Source organism: Vidua chalybeata, chromosome 3, assembly GCF_026979565.1.
Source record: "Vidua chalybeata isolate OUT-0048 chromosome 3, bVidCha1 merged haplotype, whole genome shotgun sequence".
Taxonomy (NCBI): Eukaryota; Metazoa; Chordata; class Aves; order Passeriformes; family Viduidae; genus Vidua; species Vidua chalybeata.
In genome coordinates this window covers 74,273,677-74,293,620 of record NC_071532.1, presented here as the reverse complement: position 1 = coordinate 74,293,620, position 19,944 = coordinate 74,273,677, and the positions used below count along the sequence as shown (strand labels likewise).

The following is a 19,944-nucleotide window of genomic DNA, read 5'->3' as shown; positions in this document are numbered from 1 at the left end:
GAAATCTTCACAGGGTACCATGACACTTTCACAGAAGAGTATATTTCAATGTTTTTAGTCTGTCAGCCAGAAAAATATCTGAACAACAAAATCTGAACTAGTCTTATCTCTGAGAAATTTATAGACACCTTAGTGTTAATCTGAAGACCTAATTGTTCATACTTTTGATAACACACATCATTTCTTTTGGTGGAAACCTGACCATTTATGTAAATAAAGATTTATATCTAAGCTGCATGATCAGGACTTGAGAGTCTAGGTCATTCCATTCAGTTAATGAGGCTAATGGTGCACCCCTGCACTGGCACAGGCTGGACTTCACCTTTTCTCCTACAGTCCTTTTGTGGCAGGTCAGAATTTTTTGGCTTTCTTTTACCTTTAATTTGCACTTAAACACCTGCCAGAAAGACAAATGCTTATATGTCACAGGATTATCAGAGAGTCTTCCTGGAGTGATTTAAGTGACATGACAACAACTTGGTGTATGCTCCTGAGGCAATGATCAAAAAAATAGCAACCACATTTTTTTATGTGTCTGATGTAGACCTGAGGCATAAAGAAATTGTGGAAATTTTTGTGTTGTGTCATTAAGAAAATGTGGAAGAACTTGAAAGTAAAATGTCACCTCACTTATGCCTTTCGATACCATTAAAACATAGAATCAAGGCATCCTAACAGTCTGTAACAGATTTGTTTCCAAATATTTCATTAAGTTTGATGCCTTAGAAAATGAATAACAACTATGGATCTTTTAAGCATGTAATAAATGGAAACAATTTTCAGAAAGTGTTCAGACTGTAATGTAGATTCTGTAACCTTATTACCAGAAAATGTTACTACAGAGGAGTTGCTAAGAGAAGAGGAGCAGTTGTGAGCTTATGTATAATTTTTCTACATTACTGTTCATTAAATAAAATAAGGCAGTATTATTTCCATTGGTAAACCACAGAAAAAAACAGGGATAAGTTTTGCCTGGATTTTTGCTCATTTCCTTGTTCACCCACCCACAGCCCTGGCTGCTGCTTTCCAGAGACAAATGCATTGCCTGGTACTAAGTATATGTAGAGAAAACATGCAAGCTGACAGGAAGAGTGATGGTGTTACTATTGCAGGAATAGTCCTTAAATTGTATGTTTATATTCTGTTGAATGATTTCTTTGTGTTTTAAGCTATATTATAGTGCCTTTTCCATCTATTCATGTTTTATAGATGAGGTGGTAGAGTTAGCTCCAAGTAGAAACAGGAACTGGGAGGATGATATTGCCAGCAAAGGAGTAAAGCTCAGATGGATGGAACAAAGTTTCTTTCCAATAATTTTTAATATTCTGGTGATGCCGAAAGATATTTGGCCAGGCATAAGCAATATGGAGAAACTCTTCCATCTCCCAGTCTTCTAGCAGAACAACAATGGGCAACAGTCAAAAGTTGCAACAGGAAATTTCACCCAGCTGTTAAGAAATTACTTTTCTCACAAAGACAGTTAAGCACTGTTAAGCATGGGTTGCCCATGCTGTAGAATCTACAGGTTTGGAATGATTCAAAGCTAGACTGCACAAGATAAATTATTCCTTTGCAATCTAAATTACTCTGTGATTCTATGAATTCAAAAATGTTTACAACAAAGCGCCCGGTGTTTTGAAGTAGCAAGTGTTCTGCCTCATTCCCAGATGAAATGCTTCTTCCAAAATCATTCCTCCTGCCATTAGATCCCAAGTCTCTAGATGGCTTCCTGCAGTTGACTTGGAAGCTGCCCAGCCATGGTTAAAACTGTCATCTAGGTCCTGCAGGTCAGTAAGACCCCAGTGCTCCTTATTCCTTATTGCCTTTGTATAACCTTGATGGAACAAGGACAAGCTTTGGAAGTATTACAGGCCTTATAGATGCTGCTAATCATCTGCAACTTTATGAGCAAAATTAAAAAGTGGAATAGAAATATTTTGGTAGCATGGCAAGAGATACATACGTAAAAAAACGTGCCTAGGAAAAATCTATATTGATTTCTCATACCTATAATTTTTTATTCCTACTCTGCTGCTAGCAGATCTCAAAAAAAATAGGTAATATTATTCCTAATAGCAAAACAGAGAAAAAACATAGCAGTAAATCAAGTAATGTTTTGTGTTATGACTTATCCAAGAGCTATGAAGTGTCCTTGCAGAACACAGTGAAAACAAATATTATTCTTGTTATCGTAGTTTACATTTAGTAGCTGATCCTGGTAAGTCACTTTCCCAAATGATGCAAACAGCTCCCTTGAGATGTCCCTGCATAAATTTAAGGTTCTTATAAAAATATCTGGCCACCTGCAGCATATATAGATTTGCCAGGGCTTTGGGGGAAAGTTTGATTTGCAGAGAGGGGTTATTTGCAAGGATTCAGCAACAAAACCATCCGCCTGCATCTCCTCCACAGCCTGAAACTCTATTTTTGTCTAGTGTATCTAGTGAAGGGATACAACAGATAAGCTGTTTTCTCATCTTTAAGCCACATTTTTTCAGCTGCATCTTTAGATAACCACTCTGCAACTCCAGAGACGGTTTGACCAATTGGAATAAACATTGGATTTTTATCTCTTAAGTAACCATTTTTTCTTATCATGAAAATACCTTGAAAACCAATAGAATGTGAAGTTAGTTTAGATTCAAGTTGTCTTCCATTTGAAACAAACCTTTTGTAGAAGACTGGAAAAATGCAGAGCATCCATATCTAGTGCCATGTGTAGAAAGGATGAAAATCCTTCATGACACATTCTTCAACCTGACATTTGACTATTTATCTACCATTTTCCTCTCTCATTCAGGAAGCCAAGATAATCTGTGCAGGAGAAGGCAAAGGAGATGCTATCATTTCACCAAAGACAAAAGATGATTTTAGAAAAGGCATTTCATGTTGTTAAAAACTAAAAACAAGGGAAAATGTCACAGAGCCTGTGTTAAATTCAAGACAGAAATGAGTAGTAGCACGTCAAGAGCCCCATGTAATTTATATCATCATGTCCTGCATTTTGACTTGATTTTTACATTTAGGTTTTCATCTTTCATTTTGAGAAGTATTGAGCAGCTAAGACAGAAGAAGCAGTTCATTTTTCACAGTGTGTTTTAAGTTGCAGCAAACTCAAGAGGATTTCAGTAAGCATGGCTTACTGAAAGTTCAGCTTTTGTTCTTGATTGAGAACTAATTACACTTTTTTGGCAACATTAAACATGTTTTGCTATAGTGCAATGTGGTAGCAAGGGCTGAATTCTGTAACAAGTTCCAAAGTAGCAGAATGATAGCACAAATTTTTGAGCCTAGAAGTCTAACAAGGGTTTCTCATACTGCTCTGTCAGTAAAATTATGTATTTCCTGAACATATCTCCAAAACATTGCAGTTTCACTGATTTCTGAGGGCTAGAGAATTATATATGTATGTATAGGGTCATGCATCACAAGCAGGTATTTATGCTATCTATTGAAAGAACAGACTTGCTTTTAGTAGCATCTTCCCAGCTTTTAGTCATAGCTATGTGTCCATGGTAAAATTCAAATAATTTTATTCAAAATGTACTCAGCAGTACATTTATTTCAAAAGGGTTAAGAAGCCATGATTAAATGTCAACCTATTAAGAGAGTCACAAGAAAAATGGCTCAATTTCTCAAATTGCTACATTAATGAAAACTTTGCAATATAAAAAGGGTTTAATACTGAAGAATTGCATGTGCCGAAGTGAGCTGATAGAATTTATCTTTGTTAAGTGATGACAGCTGTGAATTTCTTCCCACAAAGGAAATCTTTAACTGGTGACAGGTAATTGAGAAAGGCAGAACACAGTATGAAATTTATTTCCACTTTCTTCCTCTGCAGAGAAGCAAAGGCAGGAGTCTGGTATTTTTTCTTCCTGAAGACATCTTCAGCAGCCTGTTTTATACTGATTCATTGCTATTCAATGCACTTGCTTTCTATTTATTCCAGTTTCACTATAGCTTTAGGTAGACAGTAAATCAGCCTCACTCAATGTACACAATTAATTGCCTATCTATGAAACAGGACTAGAAACCTGACAGATGATGCTTGTCAGCAAAGTAAAGGGTATGAGGAGGACTGGATTTAGCTAAGGGTAGGAATGGTAGTAAGTAGAATGTGACAAACTTCATTTAACACAAGTCTTAGCATTTATTTTGGAGATTGACCAAAGGAAAAAAAGAGCCTCTGAACAAAATATTTTGTATTGTTTGAACTGTTCTTAGAAATAAATGTCATCTTATGCCACCACACTTAAATATGCTTTTAAAATTTAAAATTTAAAAAAGATTTTAACAGTATGCTTTTCAAATAAATAACCTAGGGATAATGCATTTCAAAACATTGAAATTTTGCAGCAGCAGTTTAGTACATCTGCATGTTCAGCTTTTTGACCCTAAATTTTGTGCAAGAAGAACATGCCCAATTGCAATAACTTGTTTCTCCCTGTAGATATGTCCAGTAAGCTGAATATATGGTGGTTCCAACCAAAGGATAGCTCCTGATGCTGAGAATGGTAAAGACTTTCTTCTTCTCAGTTACAAAAATATCTCTTTTGCTTTGTTTTCTGCCATGTTAGTGAATTAAAGTGGTTCATCAAGTGGCCTGAGCTAGCAAAAAGAGAGGAGGTAGGCTGTAGTGGGCTGTAGCACTGGGAAAGGGGTGGGGTGGTAAGGAACAAAGAAGTCTTCGCTCCCTGAGCAGCAGTGAGCCCCTTCCCCTGCCCACCATGCTGTAGCCCCTACCACTGCCCCACCAAGAGGGACTTGAGCCCTGCTGTGCTTGGTTGTCGTGAAGAAAATTGATGGTGTGGAGGAATTATGCAACTGAGATACACAGGTTCCAGGTTTTAGGGGGCATGGAGACTGCTAAGATAGGCTCTACCTAACATTCAATTTCTGCTTGACCTTAAGAGGGATGCAAATCCACAAGCCCACTTTACAAGGGGATACCTAATCATCAAGCCTGTGGCATCCTTTAGGCCACAGTGTTGTGCTGTGAGCCCCAGAGACTGGGACAGAGGGCAGTGAAGGGTGACATGCAATGCACAACTCCTGTACATATGGCAGCTGAACGAGGATCTGAGCATCCAGCCTTACTGTGCTCTGCCCCTACTTCATTGCTCTGCCTCTACTTCACACTCCACACATTGCTGACCAGTCACGAACTGTGTTGATTTTTTTGGAACAGAGCCCTGTGCAATTAACAAAAGGGCATACTTTAGGTCAGAGAAAATGTCTCGAAGACTCCACTTTTATCTCTTCTCACTCTGTCAACACAGGCAATTATAACCAGCTCTGCAGTCCCAGTGCACCTAGGTTACCAGTGCTGTCTGTTGTCCTTTCTCCAGACCCCAAGCTCTGTGTAAGTAGCTTCCAGCTGTGACTTTACACTCAGGCTTCCAGTTCCTGCAGCCCTGGCAGGACTGACTCTAGCTTTCACCAGCATCACATGCAGCTCATCCCACTCAGCAGTGTGATTCCTTAGTCCCTGTGTGATCCCAGCTTCCAGGTGTGGGTGCCACTGAATGACTTTTGAAAAAGTAGAGATTCATGCAAGCACACCATCATTTCCCTCAGCTTGCTAAAAACAGTGGCCCCATGCCACTCATGCATTTTCTATTCCCATGTGAGAAATCCTTATAGGAGATAACTGTGGTGTCTGTCTGGCCTCAGTTGCTTCCCTCCAGGGCAATGCAGCACTACTCCTCTCAGGAGGTCAAAACATCTCACCTAAAAACAGCTTCTGCAGTTGAAATAACCTACACTGAAGGGAGATTTTGCACAACAGTCACAAAAGAACCACCTTGGCAGGCTTATTTTTTAAAATTCTTTTCCTGGTGGCAGACATCAAATCCCATTCTACCCTGCAGAGGCACAAGAGCACCAGAGTGCTCTCCCTTCAGCATGATACAGATGTACTGCTGTTACTTACCACTGCTGCTGTGTACATCAGTCTCTGTTTCAGACCAAGAAAACTAATGTTAAGGTTCTAAGAGAATTTAATCCACGGGATCTGTGGCTTTTTTCAGGGGAGAATACTTAGCTCTGGTAACAACATGGCAGTACCTAAATTGTGAAAGGTTAACAGATTTCATGAGACTTGTAGATTGCTGGAAACAGATTTAATAACAGACACCAACAGGGTGTTTTGATTGGAAATAGCACATCAGTTGTTGTACAACTTGCTACAGTCTCAAGTACCAAAATCTGTTTGTGTTGTTCTGTTTTTTTTTAAGTTTTAAAGTTCTTTTAAAAGTTTTCTATACTTTCTGATGTTTACATATTTTTACTGGAGTTTCTCATGCACTGTTCATGCAAATGATGATTGTTTTATATTTTTCTTTGTGGGAGGAGGGAATTGATAGAATGTTAGTTTAACTAGCGTGGTTGGAGAGGTGACAATTTCATCCTCCAATTCACTGTCACTTTTAGAATTCTATATATTGTAAAGTTAGAAATAAAATTAACTTTTTTTATTCTTTTACATTTTAGAGTGAGTGTGTGAGTCATTTCGTGTCGTAGTGCGACATCTTTGCACTTGAAGCTCCCCTGCTCTGGTCATGCCTGCCCTGTCACTTCAACAGTGGCACTGTCTGATTAAGAGCCAGGAAACTCCTGTATAAAGGGGCTTCAGAAAGAGCTGTGAAATGTGAAGCTTCATGCAATCTCAAACATGCAAGCATGATGCTCACATATAACAAAGTGAGACAGCCACCTATTTTAACTTCCACATTTTGATCCTGTTGTATGACTACTTGAGCTTTGATTTTTCAATACAGAAATAAGACATTCAATTTTTTAAGTTTAATATACACCTCACAGAAATACTTTTCTTTTCTCCTTGAGCATAAAACGGCAGCTTAAAAGACAAGTTCCCTGCGCTGGGAGGCTACAGAAAACTCACATTTTGTACTGAAGGTCCCTCTGACTAAACTGCGTGGGGAGCAGAGTTAAAACTCACTCCTGCCTCACAGCTCCAATCTTGCTATCTTGCCATCAGTCTGCAGGAACCAAGCTACAATTAATACACATGTGGTGAGACAGATTACTTTGAAGATGTCAAAGCTAAATTACTTTTGAAAACCTGTCCTATTCATAAGTTCTGCAACGCAAAACGTGTTCAGTCTTCTCATCTTTACTTCAGCTGATGTGCCACTCTTAGAAGGCAAGAGAGCTCTGCAAAAATAAAATAGTTATTACTGAAAGGGCAGAATACAACCAACATTTGCATGTGATGTAGAACAGAGAGAGAATGCAACTGCATTAAGTTTTCATAGCAGCAAAGACTGGCTGCAGAAGGCTGGGAATAGACTTAATGATAGAACAAGACTAGAGAAAGAGGACTATATCCAAGAAAACCTGAGTAAGTTAGCTACTTGACTCCCCCTAAAGAAATTTTCTTTAAAAATTTCAAGCCAGGAATTCCAGCATACCTGCTGGAACTCCCCTGAAGAAATTAAATTTTATGACTCACCAGGAATGTAACCCTCGTTATCAAATGAGGCTCAGCCTGCTCACAGTATTCACTCTGTATCAGTGCTCAAAGTGGCCTGGGGTTTATTCAGTGATGTTTGAAAGACTGGTATAATAATGTCACATATAAGAAGTTTGTCCGCTGTGTGCCACACTAGAAATGAAACAAATCCCTGCAGGCTCACAAAGTATTTGCAACACATTGTACATTAATTCCATAATAACACAGCAGTCTGAGTGAGACAGGTTGTTCCCTACCAAATGTAATGTTTCTACATGGTGGCCAAAACCACCTGAGCTAAATTTGTTTCACCACATGAATGGCAATGAGACATGAAAAATTCTTCACATAGAAGTACCTGAAAACTGAACTTCAGGTTCCCACAAATTCCCCATAATTACCTCTTCAAAACAGTTGCTTGAAGAACACCTCCTTCTTAAGCTGACAGCCAAACAGGAAAGGGATACAGACACAAACGGACACAGACAAAACCATGCTTCAAGTGTAAAGAAAATACCATTATTCTTCCAATTAGAAATTAGTAACCAGTAAAATGTACCTTGAAACTGGAAGAAAGGATATAAGTAATTCTAAAAAAGATGCAACAGTGAGAATAGTCTTGTTCCATACATGAATCCTAAAGACAGCATTACTGTCCAACACATACTGGAACACCATAGGCACACACACATGTTGTCAGCATCCTACACGGGACAGGATAGTAGTGTTGGAGAGCTTGACCAAGGACAGGCTTTCCCACAAGAGCAGGGGAAAGAACCATGCTCTTGGCTCTTGTGAGCCTGGGGGAACTAACATGCTCCACGTTGGAAGACACAGTGAAAGCTAAACATTCAGACCTCAGATGATTTGGATAGATAATGGTACAGACTTTTACATTATCCTGTACCATTGTAATACCTTTGTAATACTGGTTTGATGCTGCCCACAGGTGGGGCAGATGGCCAGCACAAGGGTCTGTGCTGACAAATTGCATTGCATCAAATTTTCCTGGGGTGAACACACTTTGCCAGAGAACTACCCTGCTCCAGAGAAGCCTTCTGGGCCACAAGTTCACCTGCTTGCAGGGAGATGGATTCCTACACCAACTCTTCTGTGGGACATCTGCTTTCCAACTGTGGATAATATATTCTAAGGAAGAGATCCTGGCTCCACAGAAACAGGGAACAGCTTTGCAATCATCACAGCTGTGGATAGGATTTTATCCTGAAGGTGTGGCTGGGGCACTGAATGTGACAACACCAAACATCCCAAAGTACATGCCTGCTCCTAGAGGGTGTAAGCAACACAGTAGTATACCATGAAGTGAAACAGAGCACTGTCATGGTGCAGCCACATCACAAGACTTTCCATGAAGGCAGACAAAAGCTGCCAAATACGTATCAAGGTGGTCAGAGGGCATGGTTAAACTGTTGTCTGGTGCTGGTTGTACTGTTTTGAATCAACTTCATAGTAAGATTCATTTTACAGGAAATTGCAGCATCTTTGAAATCAACAGTATCTGTACTAAATGCATTCCACAGCTGTTTTCTGAATGCTACCTTAAATATTACATTGGGATGAACAGTACTCAAACAATTAAATATTTCTGTTATAACGTTTTATAAAGCAGTATTTTGTGCAAAGCAATCTTAATAACTCAGGTGCATTAGTTTCAGAGTGCAGCTCTGTACCCCACTGTAGTAGAGGACAAATGACAAGCCACACATCCAAAGACTAACAATTTTGAATTTTTATACAATGCACATAGTGTCATCTTCCACTATCGTACAGCGTTATGAACTTCAGAAATGAATCAAACAAAACCTTCAAATACACTGTGGCAAACTGTACTGGAGATACCGTGTTCCAACTCAAAGAAGGTGAAGGAATCTTGCTGTGAAATAAAAAAGCTGATCATCTTCTTGGACATTTACCAGACTCCAAATCAAAGACTTGGCAGAAAGGTTCTTGAAAAGAAAGTTACATTGTATGCCTGGCACTGACTTATACCCTTTAATTTCACTGTCTTTGGTGACAGGCATAAAATGAAAGATTCTGGGTTTGTTTTTTAAAAGAAGGCAATCATAATGCATTTTTAAATATCAATTCTGATTATCTGCTGCCCCATCTCCCCATCTTATCTGACCATGTTTTGCTACAGGATTAACCATCAGTGCAAAACTTCTTACCTACACAGACATGAACAGTCACAGTATCAGGGTTAAAATCTACCCCTACCTCACAGTTTGTGTCATCCTTGTGTCATCTGTGTAGATGTGTGCTGTGAGTAAACATGACCTGATCTAGCCCACAATGGGATCAGACAAGGCTTCCACAGGGGAAAAGGACTGTTGTAACAGGATGGGCAAACATTCACAGAAGTCTTAGTAGTGGGTCCAATTGGTACATCCATTTACATGTCCTTGCTACCCATTAATATGAAGCATTGTTCCTCATACAGCAGATGCCACAGGCTGCTGCAAGAGACTTATGCCAGAAGATTATCACTCTACAAATTCCCTAACAGCACCTGGAGAGGTGCAGGTATTTAAACTAAATCAGAATAGAGAAGAGGAGTTACATATGAGCCATTACTGTTCCAGCACTAGAAAAAGGCTTTCTTGCTTCACCTTCTTTTTATTTTGTGTTTGACACAGCTGAATTTTCCAAATGCCCTTGTGGTTAACCTTCTTTACAAAGTATAAATACCATTCCATTCTTATACAAAAGAAATAGTTGTTTGTTACATACACACACCTTGACAGCAAGTCCTTGAAAGAACAGTACAACATGAAATTATAGAGCCAGCATCCACAGAGCATCTCTTTATCTGCACACCAGGAAGTCTCTGCTGAGAAAGGCAATCTTTTAAGGTAAAATGCTTTAATTGAACTCATAACATTTGAATGGGGTATTCAAAGCTGTGTGACATGCTGTGATACCACGAATTAGTCATATTCTGATTTACAAACTGTAGTTGCTGCATTTCACTGAAGCCATCCAATGTAGAATGGAATTGGTTGAATACATCTCACTGGCATAAGGAAGTAGCCTTGCTGGATGACACATTACTGACTGAATTTCCAGACATGGAATATACTTGAGAGTAAAATGAAGACACAAGTGAGATCACAAAAGGTTTTGGCAAATATTTTTATGTTAACTGTTTTGGTTTATGGCTTGTTATGGCTTTTTTGGTTTCTTTAGGAAATTCCTGCACAGCAAAAGGAATGAAGAATTCCAGAAGAGAGTTGACCTCCTTCAGTTCCAGACTGTATTCTGCTGCTATTTTCTCTGCAGTCCATATTTGAGGTTGAAGTTTATGATTATTAAGAAGTGTCAGAGCCTCCACAAGGGAAATTTTGCCTTTGGGAACTTTCTTAACATCTAGACCTTCCAAGTGGCCTAATTTTGTAAGTCTCTTTTCCTCCTGTTTACTTGGAAGATGTTCACCACCTCCGTCTTTTACCTAATTGAGGGAAGGAAAACAAAACGAGCTCAACAGCAGTTCTGTTTACTGTGCATACTGTAGTACCTAAGTTGCCTTCCTAAATATTTTTTCTGTTTAGCTTTTCTTGTTAGCTTTCCCCATTAAAAAAAAAAAAAAGCTTAGCGAGCCTAGCTTCTTCCACAGCCATTCTACACCGTGTCAACTCCCAAGCAAATGCTGAAAAGCTCCTATTCACTGCACTCTAAGTGTTGTATTGGCTTGGCAGCCCTTCATACAAGGCAAACTACAGATTCTGGTAGGCCAATATAAGTCCAGATAGCCTAATATTGGTACTGATTCATTGGAAGGGACAAAAAAAATCATGCAACAAATTCGTATCCTTCTGATACCACTGGAAAACTTTTTCATGTAGTCTCTCTCCCCTTTCTTTTGTTTCCAAATTTTAGTTTTCCTACTAAAAGAAATTCCTTCTTTTGCTCTGTCTAGAGAACAAGCTTTCCTGCTATTTTGCAGCATCATATGGAGTTTAATTGCCATGACTACTGCAACATGTAGACATACAAAGTGTCTTCTCTAAGGTTCCTTCATATTTCCAAAAAATCTCCAAAACAGCTTTCACTTCCTCACATTTCCTTTTATTAAGATTTAATCAGGGAATCACATTGAAAAAAAAAAAGGCACAATTAAACCTTTCTTTAACTTTGAAGTATTTATATAGTAATCAGAGCCCACAACCACTGATAATTACACAGACATTCTGTATTAACTCAGATGCTGAGAAGACTGATGTGGATATTACAGCACCTGTGTGTGTCTGTTTCTGAGCTACAAGGAATATCTGGCCTGTACTCCATGTGTTCTAGTTTTTGCTACAACTGTGCTTGGATAATGAATGATTTTTCAACTCTAAATTAGATCATCTGTCTCTGGGAATCTGCCACTTCAGGGCTCTCAAGTTGGTGTTTTTCCACTTACCACAGGCAGACATCCCAAACATACACAGAGTTGTGTACACATCATGTACACAATGCACAAAGTCCTCAGGATAACATCAGCAATGGGAGAAAGCTTTTGTATTGCTCTGCCCACAAGTCTCTGTGATTACACTTCAGTTGTGCTCTAACAGCTGCAAGCAGACAGCACAAGGGCAAGTCTGTGGCAGCAAACTCAGAGTAGGCATGGAATCAAGCAAACATTTGTTCCACTTTGGGCTTTTCCTCAAATCTCTCTTGACAGGTTTATACATTAATATTTAAAGATACTGAAATTAGACCTTCAGCACTTCAAGATTAGAGTCCTAACCTCTGTGATGGAAATTAAGGATAGAGATTTCTTGAAAATTTCAGGTAGAGACTGAGAAAATCTATTTGCATTTTAAATATTTTTGGACTTGAATACCATATAAGTGGCAAATTAGAGAGACTTAAAGATTTTGCTAGAAGACTATAAAAATTTAACTGCTGAATCAATCATCTGGAATAAAGTTGTCTGATAATGAAACAGGTAAAACACATAAACCATAGCAAAATGTGATGGAAAAGAGGACACTGAACCCCAGTCTGCATTTTATGAACGAGTATGCTTTGGCTTTCAAGTAAAAGATTGCAGCCAGTGGCAATAAGGAAATGATGATCACACAACCCACAAGGTTATGTAGAAAAAAACCTAAGGCACTTCATGAGCTGGGTAAAAAAAAAGTCTCTGCTCTGTACAACATTTAATGGAGTTAAAGACTCCATTAAAGTGTAAGCATCTTTATCCTCTACCACATCCCTGCTCCCCCAGCAGTCCCAGTCTTTTTGAACTCCACAAATGATCTCTGGCAAACTACTTTATCTTTGCAAAAGGCTTGAGATGTATCCTGCCTCATAGGAAGCAGAAATAGGAATTTAGGTGAAAAACAATAAGATCAATGCAATATTAAAAAGGAAGACTGTGTCAGCATTTACAAGCTTGTATAATTACAATCTGTCACATGTTTAAAACCGGGGGTCAGATACACTCAGTGTCATTGATGTATAGAAGAGTAATAAAACCACCACTTTTATCTACTGAAGAAAGGTAGCTTTTATGCACAAAGAGCATTTTTCTCGACACAGCCTTTGTGCTGAGTTTGAAGAGCACAAAGCTGATGCTGGTATGGCTCGTACAGAGATGCACTCACCTGCACCGGTGGATCTCTGGACTCGACATAAACATCTTTGAGCAAGGTGAGGAGCCTATCGTCCTTTCTGAGAACTTCTTCTTTTATCTCTGGGCTATCTAAAGGCAGTGAGAAAAAGAAGGGACGGGAGGAAAAAAAAAAAAAAAAAGAAGAAAAGATTGATCCGAGTCAAATAGTTTCCTTTTTTGTTAGTTCTGCCGGCTCATCGCTTCCCCAGCGGCACGGCACGGCTCCCGCAAATGCACCTGCCTTCTTGGGAAGGCGCCATTCTTCCCACAGCCCTGACCTTGGCGACACGGCTTCACATGGCGGGGCTGGGCCGGTCCCCTGTCACAGCACAGCGGGACACACACGGTACCCACACGCTCGGTACCGCTCCGCAGCGCTGCCTCAGCAATGCGCGCTGCCACCGCCCCAGCTACCACCGATCCCAGCAACTGTCCCCAGGCCCTGTCCCCATCAGCCACCTCCACCGAGCGCCCCTCGCAGCCGTCCCGGCAGCCGCTGCCATCAGCCGGCCCACGCGACCCGGCCGGCTCCATCGGCCTCCCTCACGTTGCTGCGCGCTGCAATCGCGCCGGTCGCCGGCAGCCGTCCCGCAGCCGCCCCATCGCCGCGGCTCCTCCCGGCATGCCCCGCGCCGCTCTCAATGTCACCGGTGCCGCAGCGGGAGCGGGCGAGCGGGAGCGGGCGGGCGGGCGAGGCCAGCACTCACCGGCCATGGTGTCCAGCCGGGCGGTGCGGTGCCGCGGCGCGGGCGTGGGCTTCTCCTTGCTGATCTCGCGGCGGGCCCGGTTCTCCACGTTGAAATTCCGGAACACGCGGGTCACCCGCCCGCCCATTGCCGCCGCCAGCCGCGCCTGCGCCCGGGGGCACGCCGGGATGGGGCGGCGTGCCGTGCCGGCGAGTGCACCGGAAGGAAATAAAGCGAGTACCGCGGGCACCAAACACACACACAAACTAACTAACACACAAACAAATACACAAACAAACAAACAAGCGAGCGGGAATACGGACAACGCGATTCGCTCCGCATTCACGGCGCCGCGGCGGCGCTTTCTCCTTGCCCTCGGCGCTGCCTCGGACGGCGGCCCGCGGCGGCGGTGGTGCTGCCGTGCCTTTTCCAAAGGCGTGCGTGGGCGCAGCCTCCGGGACGGGAGTGCTCGCGAAGCCGCGGGCTGCCCCGGAGTTCCTCTGCAGCCCTGGCTGCTGGCGCCTGAGCCCCCGGCCGCGTCATGTCGTGATTGTCGCTGTTTGTATATCGGCGGCGATAGGCACGGGTCGAAACTGCGGCGAGGGACAATTCCCCCATAGTGTTAAGAATTTGTAGGTTACACAACGCTTTCAGGGTGCAGACTCTTTTATTTTTTTTTTTCAGCTCAACCAAATAAACTTCCTTCTGACTTCGCAAAAATTGTGAAAACTACTTGTGAGAAAATGTTCTGAAGGCCTTAAGCCACGCGTGATAAGAAAGGCAGATTTGTCAGCAGAATCAAAATTGTTGAGATGGAGTCAGCAGTACATGGATTCAAGAAGTGAAGTGTGAAAAGATACAGAATCCTCAGAGAAAGGAAGGCAGAAAGAGTAAGAGCTGCTGGCCTGATGCAAAAAGCAATAAAGCCTGATGCTTGACTACTTTATTCAGCCACGACTGATATGATGTCTTACCAACAGAGATTAATGACTCGTTCATTCCAGCTGCTGTGTGAATTAGCCAATAAGTAATTCCCTTATGGCTTTAAATTGTGTATGTGCTGTTTGCAGAGTCTTAGTGCCTTCTGGGCCACTACTTAGTTCATGGTAGTAGTTGCCTGAATGAAGTGACCTGAAGACTGTTAATGAATTTAATGAAGGACACAGAAAAGACCAGCCTTCTTGTGGTTTTATTTTTTGGTTTTGCTTGTTTGTTTGTTTGTTTGGTTTGGTTTGGTTTGTTTTAGGTGGGAAACACCTTTTTTCTGCCCTTGCATCTACCTAGTTTTTCTTATTATTGTGGGTATACAAAACCTGGGGTTCAGAACTTGGTCTTCTACTAGCAGCATTGTTTAGTAATAACAATTATGATGCGATAGTTTCAAGGCTACAGTGTGCTTTAATGCTGGATTAATGAATGGCTCTGTTTTCCTTAGAGAGAAGCCAAATAGATTTAGAAAGGCAGTGGAGACAAGGCAGGACAAACATGGTGTGTGCTGGATTTCTGCTCACTTTGGGAATCAGGAAGATGCAGTTTCTCCATTTGTTTATTTTAAAGACTCTCACAGTCTGTAGGAAGATAGAAACATGTTTTTGTTCTCTGGTAATAAGCTTACTGACCCTGTCTTATTTTAGATATTGCATGCAAATGAACTAGGGACATGAGTGATATAGTGATAATAGGAAGCTGTTAAAATCTCCTGAAGTCAGGTGACAAGTTTAATTAAATATTTGTAGTCAATTACTTGCTGACTAAACCTGTGTCCTTGAGTCCAGGATTTGATACTTTTGTAAGTGGTGAATCTGTGTGGTGTGGCTGTAATGGAGAAATCCACGTGGATGCCTTTGGTGGTTGTAGACCTTTCATAGGTACTTTGGCATTTGTGTTCTTACTGATCTGTCTGCGGATCAGCTGTTGTGGCAAATTTGAAATAAAGTTTCTCCTTCAAAAGCTAAGAACTCCCAACTTGTGGAATCAAACTCAGTGCAGGGCTTCTGTCTTCATAAAGCCTGAATGTGATTAACACTGCTGTAATATGTACTGACAGCAAAATAAATTCACGAGAAAGCAGTCAGTTAAAAATAAAGAGTGATGTCATGCTCTGCCTGTCACTTCCTACGACTGAGGATAGCACAAGGCTGTTCTTTTCATGTATAGAGATGCATCAAAAGTTCAAGATTTTTTTTCTGAAGAATCTTTCTTAGACTGTAGCAAGCAGAAGAACTGATATTAAAAACAATCTTTTTAATATAATTTGGTATTTTACCAATGTGACCATGTTGATATTAAATGTCAGTAATTAAAAGGTTGGATTTTTTTCCATATAAAGCAACTGCAAGTGAGATGATTTAAAAAATGAATGTATGTGTACTCAGCATAGATAGAGTTTCAAATGGGATGCATTTTTCTTGAACGAGGAGTCTGAATTTTTCCAGGGAATTCAAAAATAACAAAACAGCCCATGAGAAGAACAGAGACTATCCAGCTGGATTCATACACACCTGTTCTCAACAGGTTCTCATAGCAGCCTGTTCTCAACACTGGACAGCACCAAACACATCAGAGAAAAATACTGTAACTCTCAAGATATATGTGTGCCATAGGCTGCCACACTAGATCTCCTTGTAATCCTTCCATACCTCTTAAGAGAGAAATTTCTAAAGCTACAGGGTGCCTGGAAAGTAAGAAGTATGTTTGTGACTGTTCTTTGAATCTGTTTGGTTTTCCATCTCAATTTTATATTATATATGTTGTGTGTACCTTTTCTTTCTCAGCTAGTTCTGACGCTGAGTGGAAAATTAAATATTAATTTTTGTATTTAACTAGCATCAAAAGTCTGATTGACCTACTGAAAATTCCCTTTAGAGAAGAGAGAATAGGAATGTCTGTCGTTAACTTGTGTTACTGTGTGGGTGGGTACTACTAAAGTTTCTTTGCTGTCTTTACTATTCAGAAGATCAGGAATCAGAATATGAGTCCAGATGGGCAGGTAATTTCAGTGAAATAAGAGTCCTTTTTTGGTAATAGATGCCCAACTGGAGAATTTTGGAGAGGAGGCAGGTGAGGTTTGCTTTGTGATTTGAGGTCTGGGAATGGCACAGCAGTTGACCACAGAGGAAAATGAGGAATGCCCTTATACAGCAGCAGCACAGGTTTATGTTTGATTCTGTCCACATTTTCTACCCTGAAACTGTTTTCCTATTCTCATCTTTCTGCTGTTGTTTGTTCATAATTGATATCAGTCTAAATGGATACTTGAGCAAATTCATGTATCATTAGGATTCAGGGAATTGAGTCCTCTATGCTGATTACTGGTTTACCAGTAAACACAATGAAAGCATTGATCCTTTTGTTCCTTATCTCATCAGTGTTAGGCAGAACCAGAGAACATAGCATTAGCAAGAATTGATTATGAGCCAAGTAAAAATGACCTGCAACTTTTTAAAGACGAACTCAAGAGAGATAGACTTACTGATGGATCACTTTCACCTTTCAGTGATTTTTGGTTGTTCTGTTACTTAATTCAGATTATTTCTCTGATCTTTTACTGGCCTCTGAAGTATCTACTGAAGGATCTACGTTGAAGGATTTTGCTTAATTCCAGTCTGTGATCAGAGTGTTCCTGAACACTTGCATATTTTCAAGGCTAGGTGGCTGCAGTGCTTTATTTAAAGGAGTTTTTGTCAAGTCCTTATGTGGATGAAGTTTATGGCAAGTGCAGCAACTCAGTGTTGCAGACTCACACACCAGCCCAGACAGATCACTAGCTCCTTGGCAGATAATACTAATTTCAAAGACATTGCATTTAAATTCTCCTGATGGACTGTGGCTTGATATACCTGACATCATCTTCCATATTTTTCCTGTCTGATTGTACTTTCTCAATTAGCAGGTTGCTTTGACTTGGAAACGCACAGTAGGAGCCAGCATATTTGAGAATGAGGCAGCCTGGTACTGGAATTAATTAATTTCATCAGTTACACGTGCCTTTTTACTTCATTTTTACTCACAGGATTCAGTACCCCATGTTCTCTTCTCAGTTGCAATACTAGTTGAGACAACTGACAACCCTATTATTTCTTGTAACTCTGTTTCCAGTTCATCCTTCTTGCCAGTGTGAGGGTGTAGGAACACCTCCAGAGCAAACAGCATCACACAGATGGTCTGATTTAAGAAAGAGCTCCCACAACTTTTCGAAGCTGTATCAATCACTGATGGTTTGGCTGGTCCACAGAAAGCTACTGGAAACACAGGAGGAAAAAAAAAAAAAAAAAGGCCTGTGACAGAAGGAGCAGGAATACTGTGAACTGATATTGCTGCCAGGTTGGCTGGTTGGTTGGTTTGTGAGAGTTTGCACTTTGCTCCCAGATTGTTTCCGTGCAGCAGTGAGAGAAAGCACTGTACCAGCTCCAGTGACAAGGAGGTGAACCAGCAGTGGGAAGAGACTGGATGGAGTGGAGTGGTGACTGCCTTATCTTGAGCTGCCTTTGCTGGTGCTCCAACATCACCCAAGGCAAACAACATCCTTTGTACTGACTTGAGGCAGTAACAGTAGCCATGATTTTACTGCTCTGCCACTGCAGTAGCTCTCTGATAGTCCAGAAGAGAGTTGGTGAATGGATTCAGAATATTAGGTATCTGCTGGAGTTTCTTTTATGAAATATAACGCATAAAATATAATAAATATATAAGCTAAGTGTGCTGGCAAGATGCTCTTCTACAATAATGTAATATTTTTCCATTCCCAAATGATATTTTAGTCTCTCTTTATGGTTTTAATTTATGATGATGATGCATATTTATACAAGTGTGATGCATTTTTGTATACATAACTTTATAATTTAGTTGTATTATCTGATGTATCAAGGGATTGATTTTCCATGCTTTTATAAGTAGTTGCAGAACCAGTTTTATTTATTCATTTTACACTTTAATTGCATTCTTCTGCAATTTACAATTTGGGTGTTTGCAGGTGTGAATTACATGAAAAACTGAAGTCTTTAATTTCCTATGGGGAGGCAAATTTTGTGTAGAACAGGAAAGCTAAAATGACCTCAGTGAACACTTCTAAAACCATTTTATATATATCTCAGTCCTAAAGAAGGCTTATATATAGATCTTAAGAAGCTGGAGAAGTTACAGTGTGGTTTAATAGCTCAGTGGCTTAATCAGTGTTATGCTGGGTAAGTAGCATTTGAGTCCATGTCCTATACCTGTATTTTTGTAGATGCAGTAGCTAAAAATCTGCCTGACACATGCAAGGGATTCTTTGCAGATATTCAAGGAATACCATACTGAGATTACATATCTTTCTTGGCAGCTTCCACAAACTATTTCAAGTCCTCTAATTTCTAAAATGCAAACAGATCTACACTAATTCTGGAAGAGGATTCTATCAGGGGAAGATACCAGACTGCAGACCAAAGAAAATGTGACCATAGGGTTACAGCCTATAACCTTTAATTAAAAGCCTTGAAGTAAAGATGAATGTGCAATATTGCATTACCAGAAGACTGGAGAAATACATTAAATTCATTTAGTCAAATGAATATTCTGAGATGTGCGGCCACCAGTAGAGTTACCATATTAAAGTCTGGCTGATTTAAGCACAATTTTTCCTTAAATTTCTGGTTGAAATAACTTTATTATAAACCCTAAGTTTAGGAACTGATCCTAAACATATACAACAGTTAAAATCCCTTTGGCTTCAATAACATTTATACAGAACAGGATAAATAAAAATGAAAATAGTGGGAAAGAATCCAAAGCTCTACACAAAAATCTGCATTTGAAATTAATCAAAAATTCTTAGAATTTGGAGTGCAATTCAGTGGGTGTCAGAAAAGGAATCTACAAGGGAGGATTTTTCATAATTATGTTCTGTCTACTACATGGATTTTGTTTCTTTTGTATCTTACTGTGAAATAGCCTGTGGAAGCCCTTATTAGAGAAAACATGTATTCATATTGATGATTAGGGAAAAATAGATTTATTTTCTACTTGCTTTATTTACCATAAAATATCACATTTCATTTGATTTAGGAATATAACAGTATGGATTATTGTAGCAGTGTTGTAACAGGAATAATGTCCACTACAAAGGATTTGGTCTACACATAATGCAGTAGTACCCATAAATGTATGTCACAGAGAACATA

At 40.2% G+C, this 19,944-nt stretch overlaps 1 protein-coding gene across 3 annotated transcripts; it reads right to left on the bottom strand.

Annotated features, from left to right (window-relative positions):
* Positions 1–9,212: 9,212 nt before the first annotated feature.
* On the bottom strand, positions 9,213–14,039 carry NDUFAF4 (NADH:ubiquinone oxidoreductase complex assembly factor 4). Of its 3 annotated transcripts, none has more exons than XM_053939198.1 (3): positions 13,808–14,039; positions 13,093–13,190; positions 9,213–10,946 (listed from the first exon to the last, which is right to left on the bottom strand). In XM_053939198.1, exons 1-3 carry the CDS (start codon positions 13,932–13,934, stop codon positions 10,632–10,634), a joined length of 540 nt encoding a protein of 179 aa, XP_053795173.1. In that variant the 5' UTR covers positions 13,935–14,039; the 3' UTR covers positions 9,213–10,631. The 3 variants fall into 3 exon arrangements, with proteins under 3 accessions (XP_053795173.1, XP_053795174.1, XP_053795175.1); XM_053939199.1 differs by lacking the exon at positions 13,808–14,039 and adding an exon at positions 13,648–13,720 and having other exon boundaries at positions 13,093–13,186; XM_053939200.1 differs by lacking the exon at positions 13,808–14,039 and adding an exon at positions 13,560–13,618 and having other exon boundaries at positions 13,093–13,186.
* Between the last annotated feature and the right edge of the window lie 5,905 nt (positions 14,040–19,944).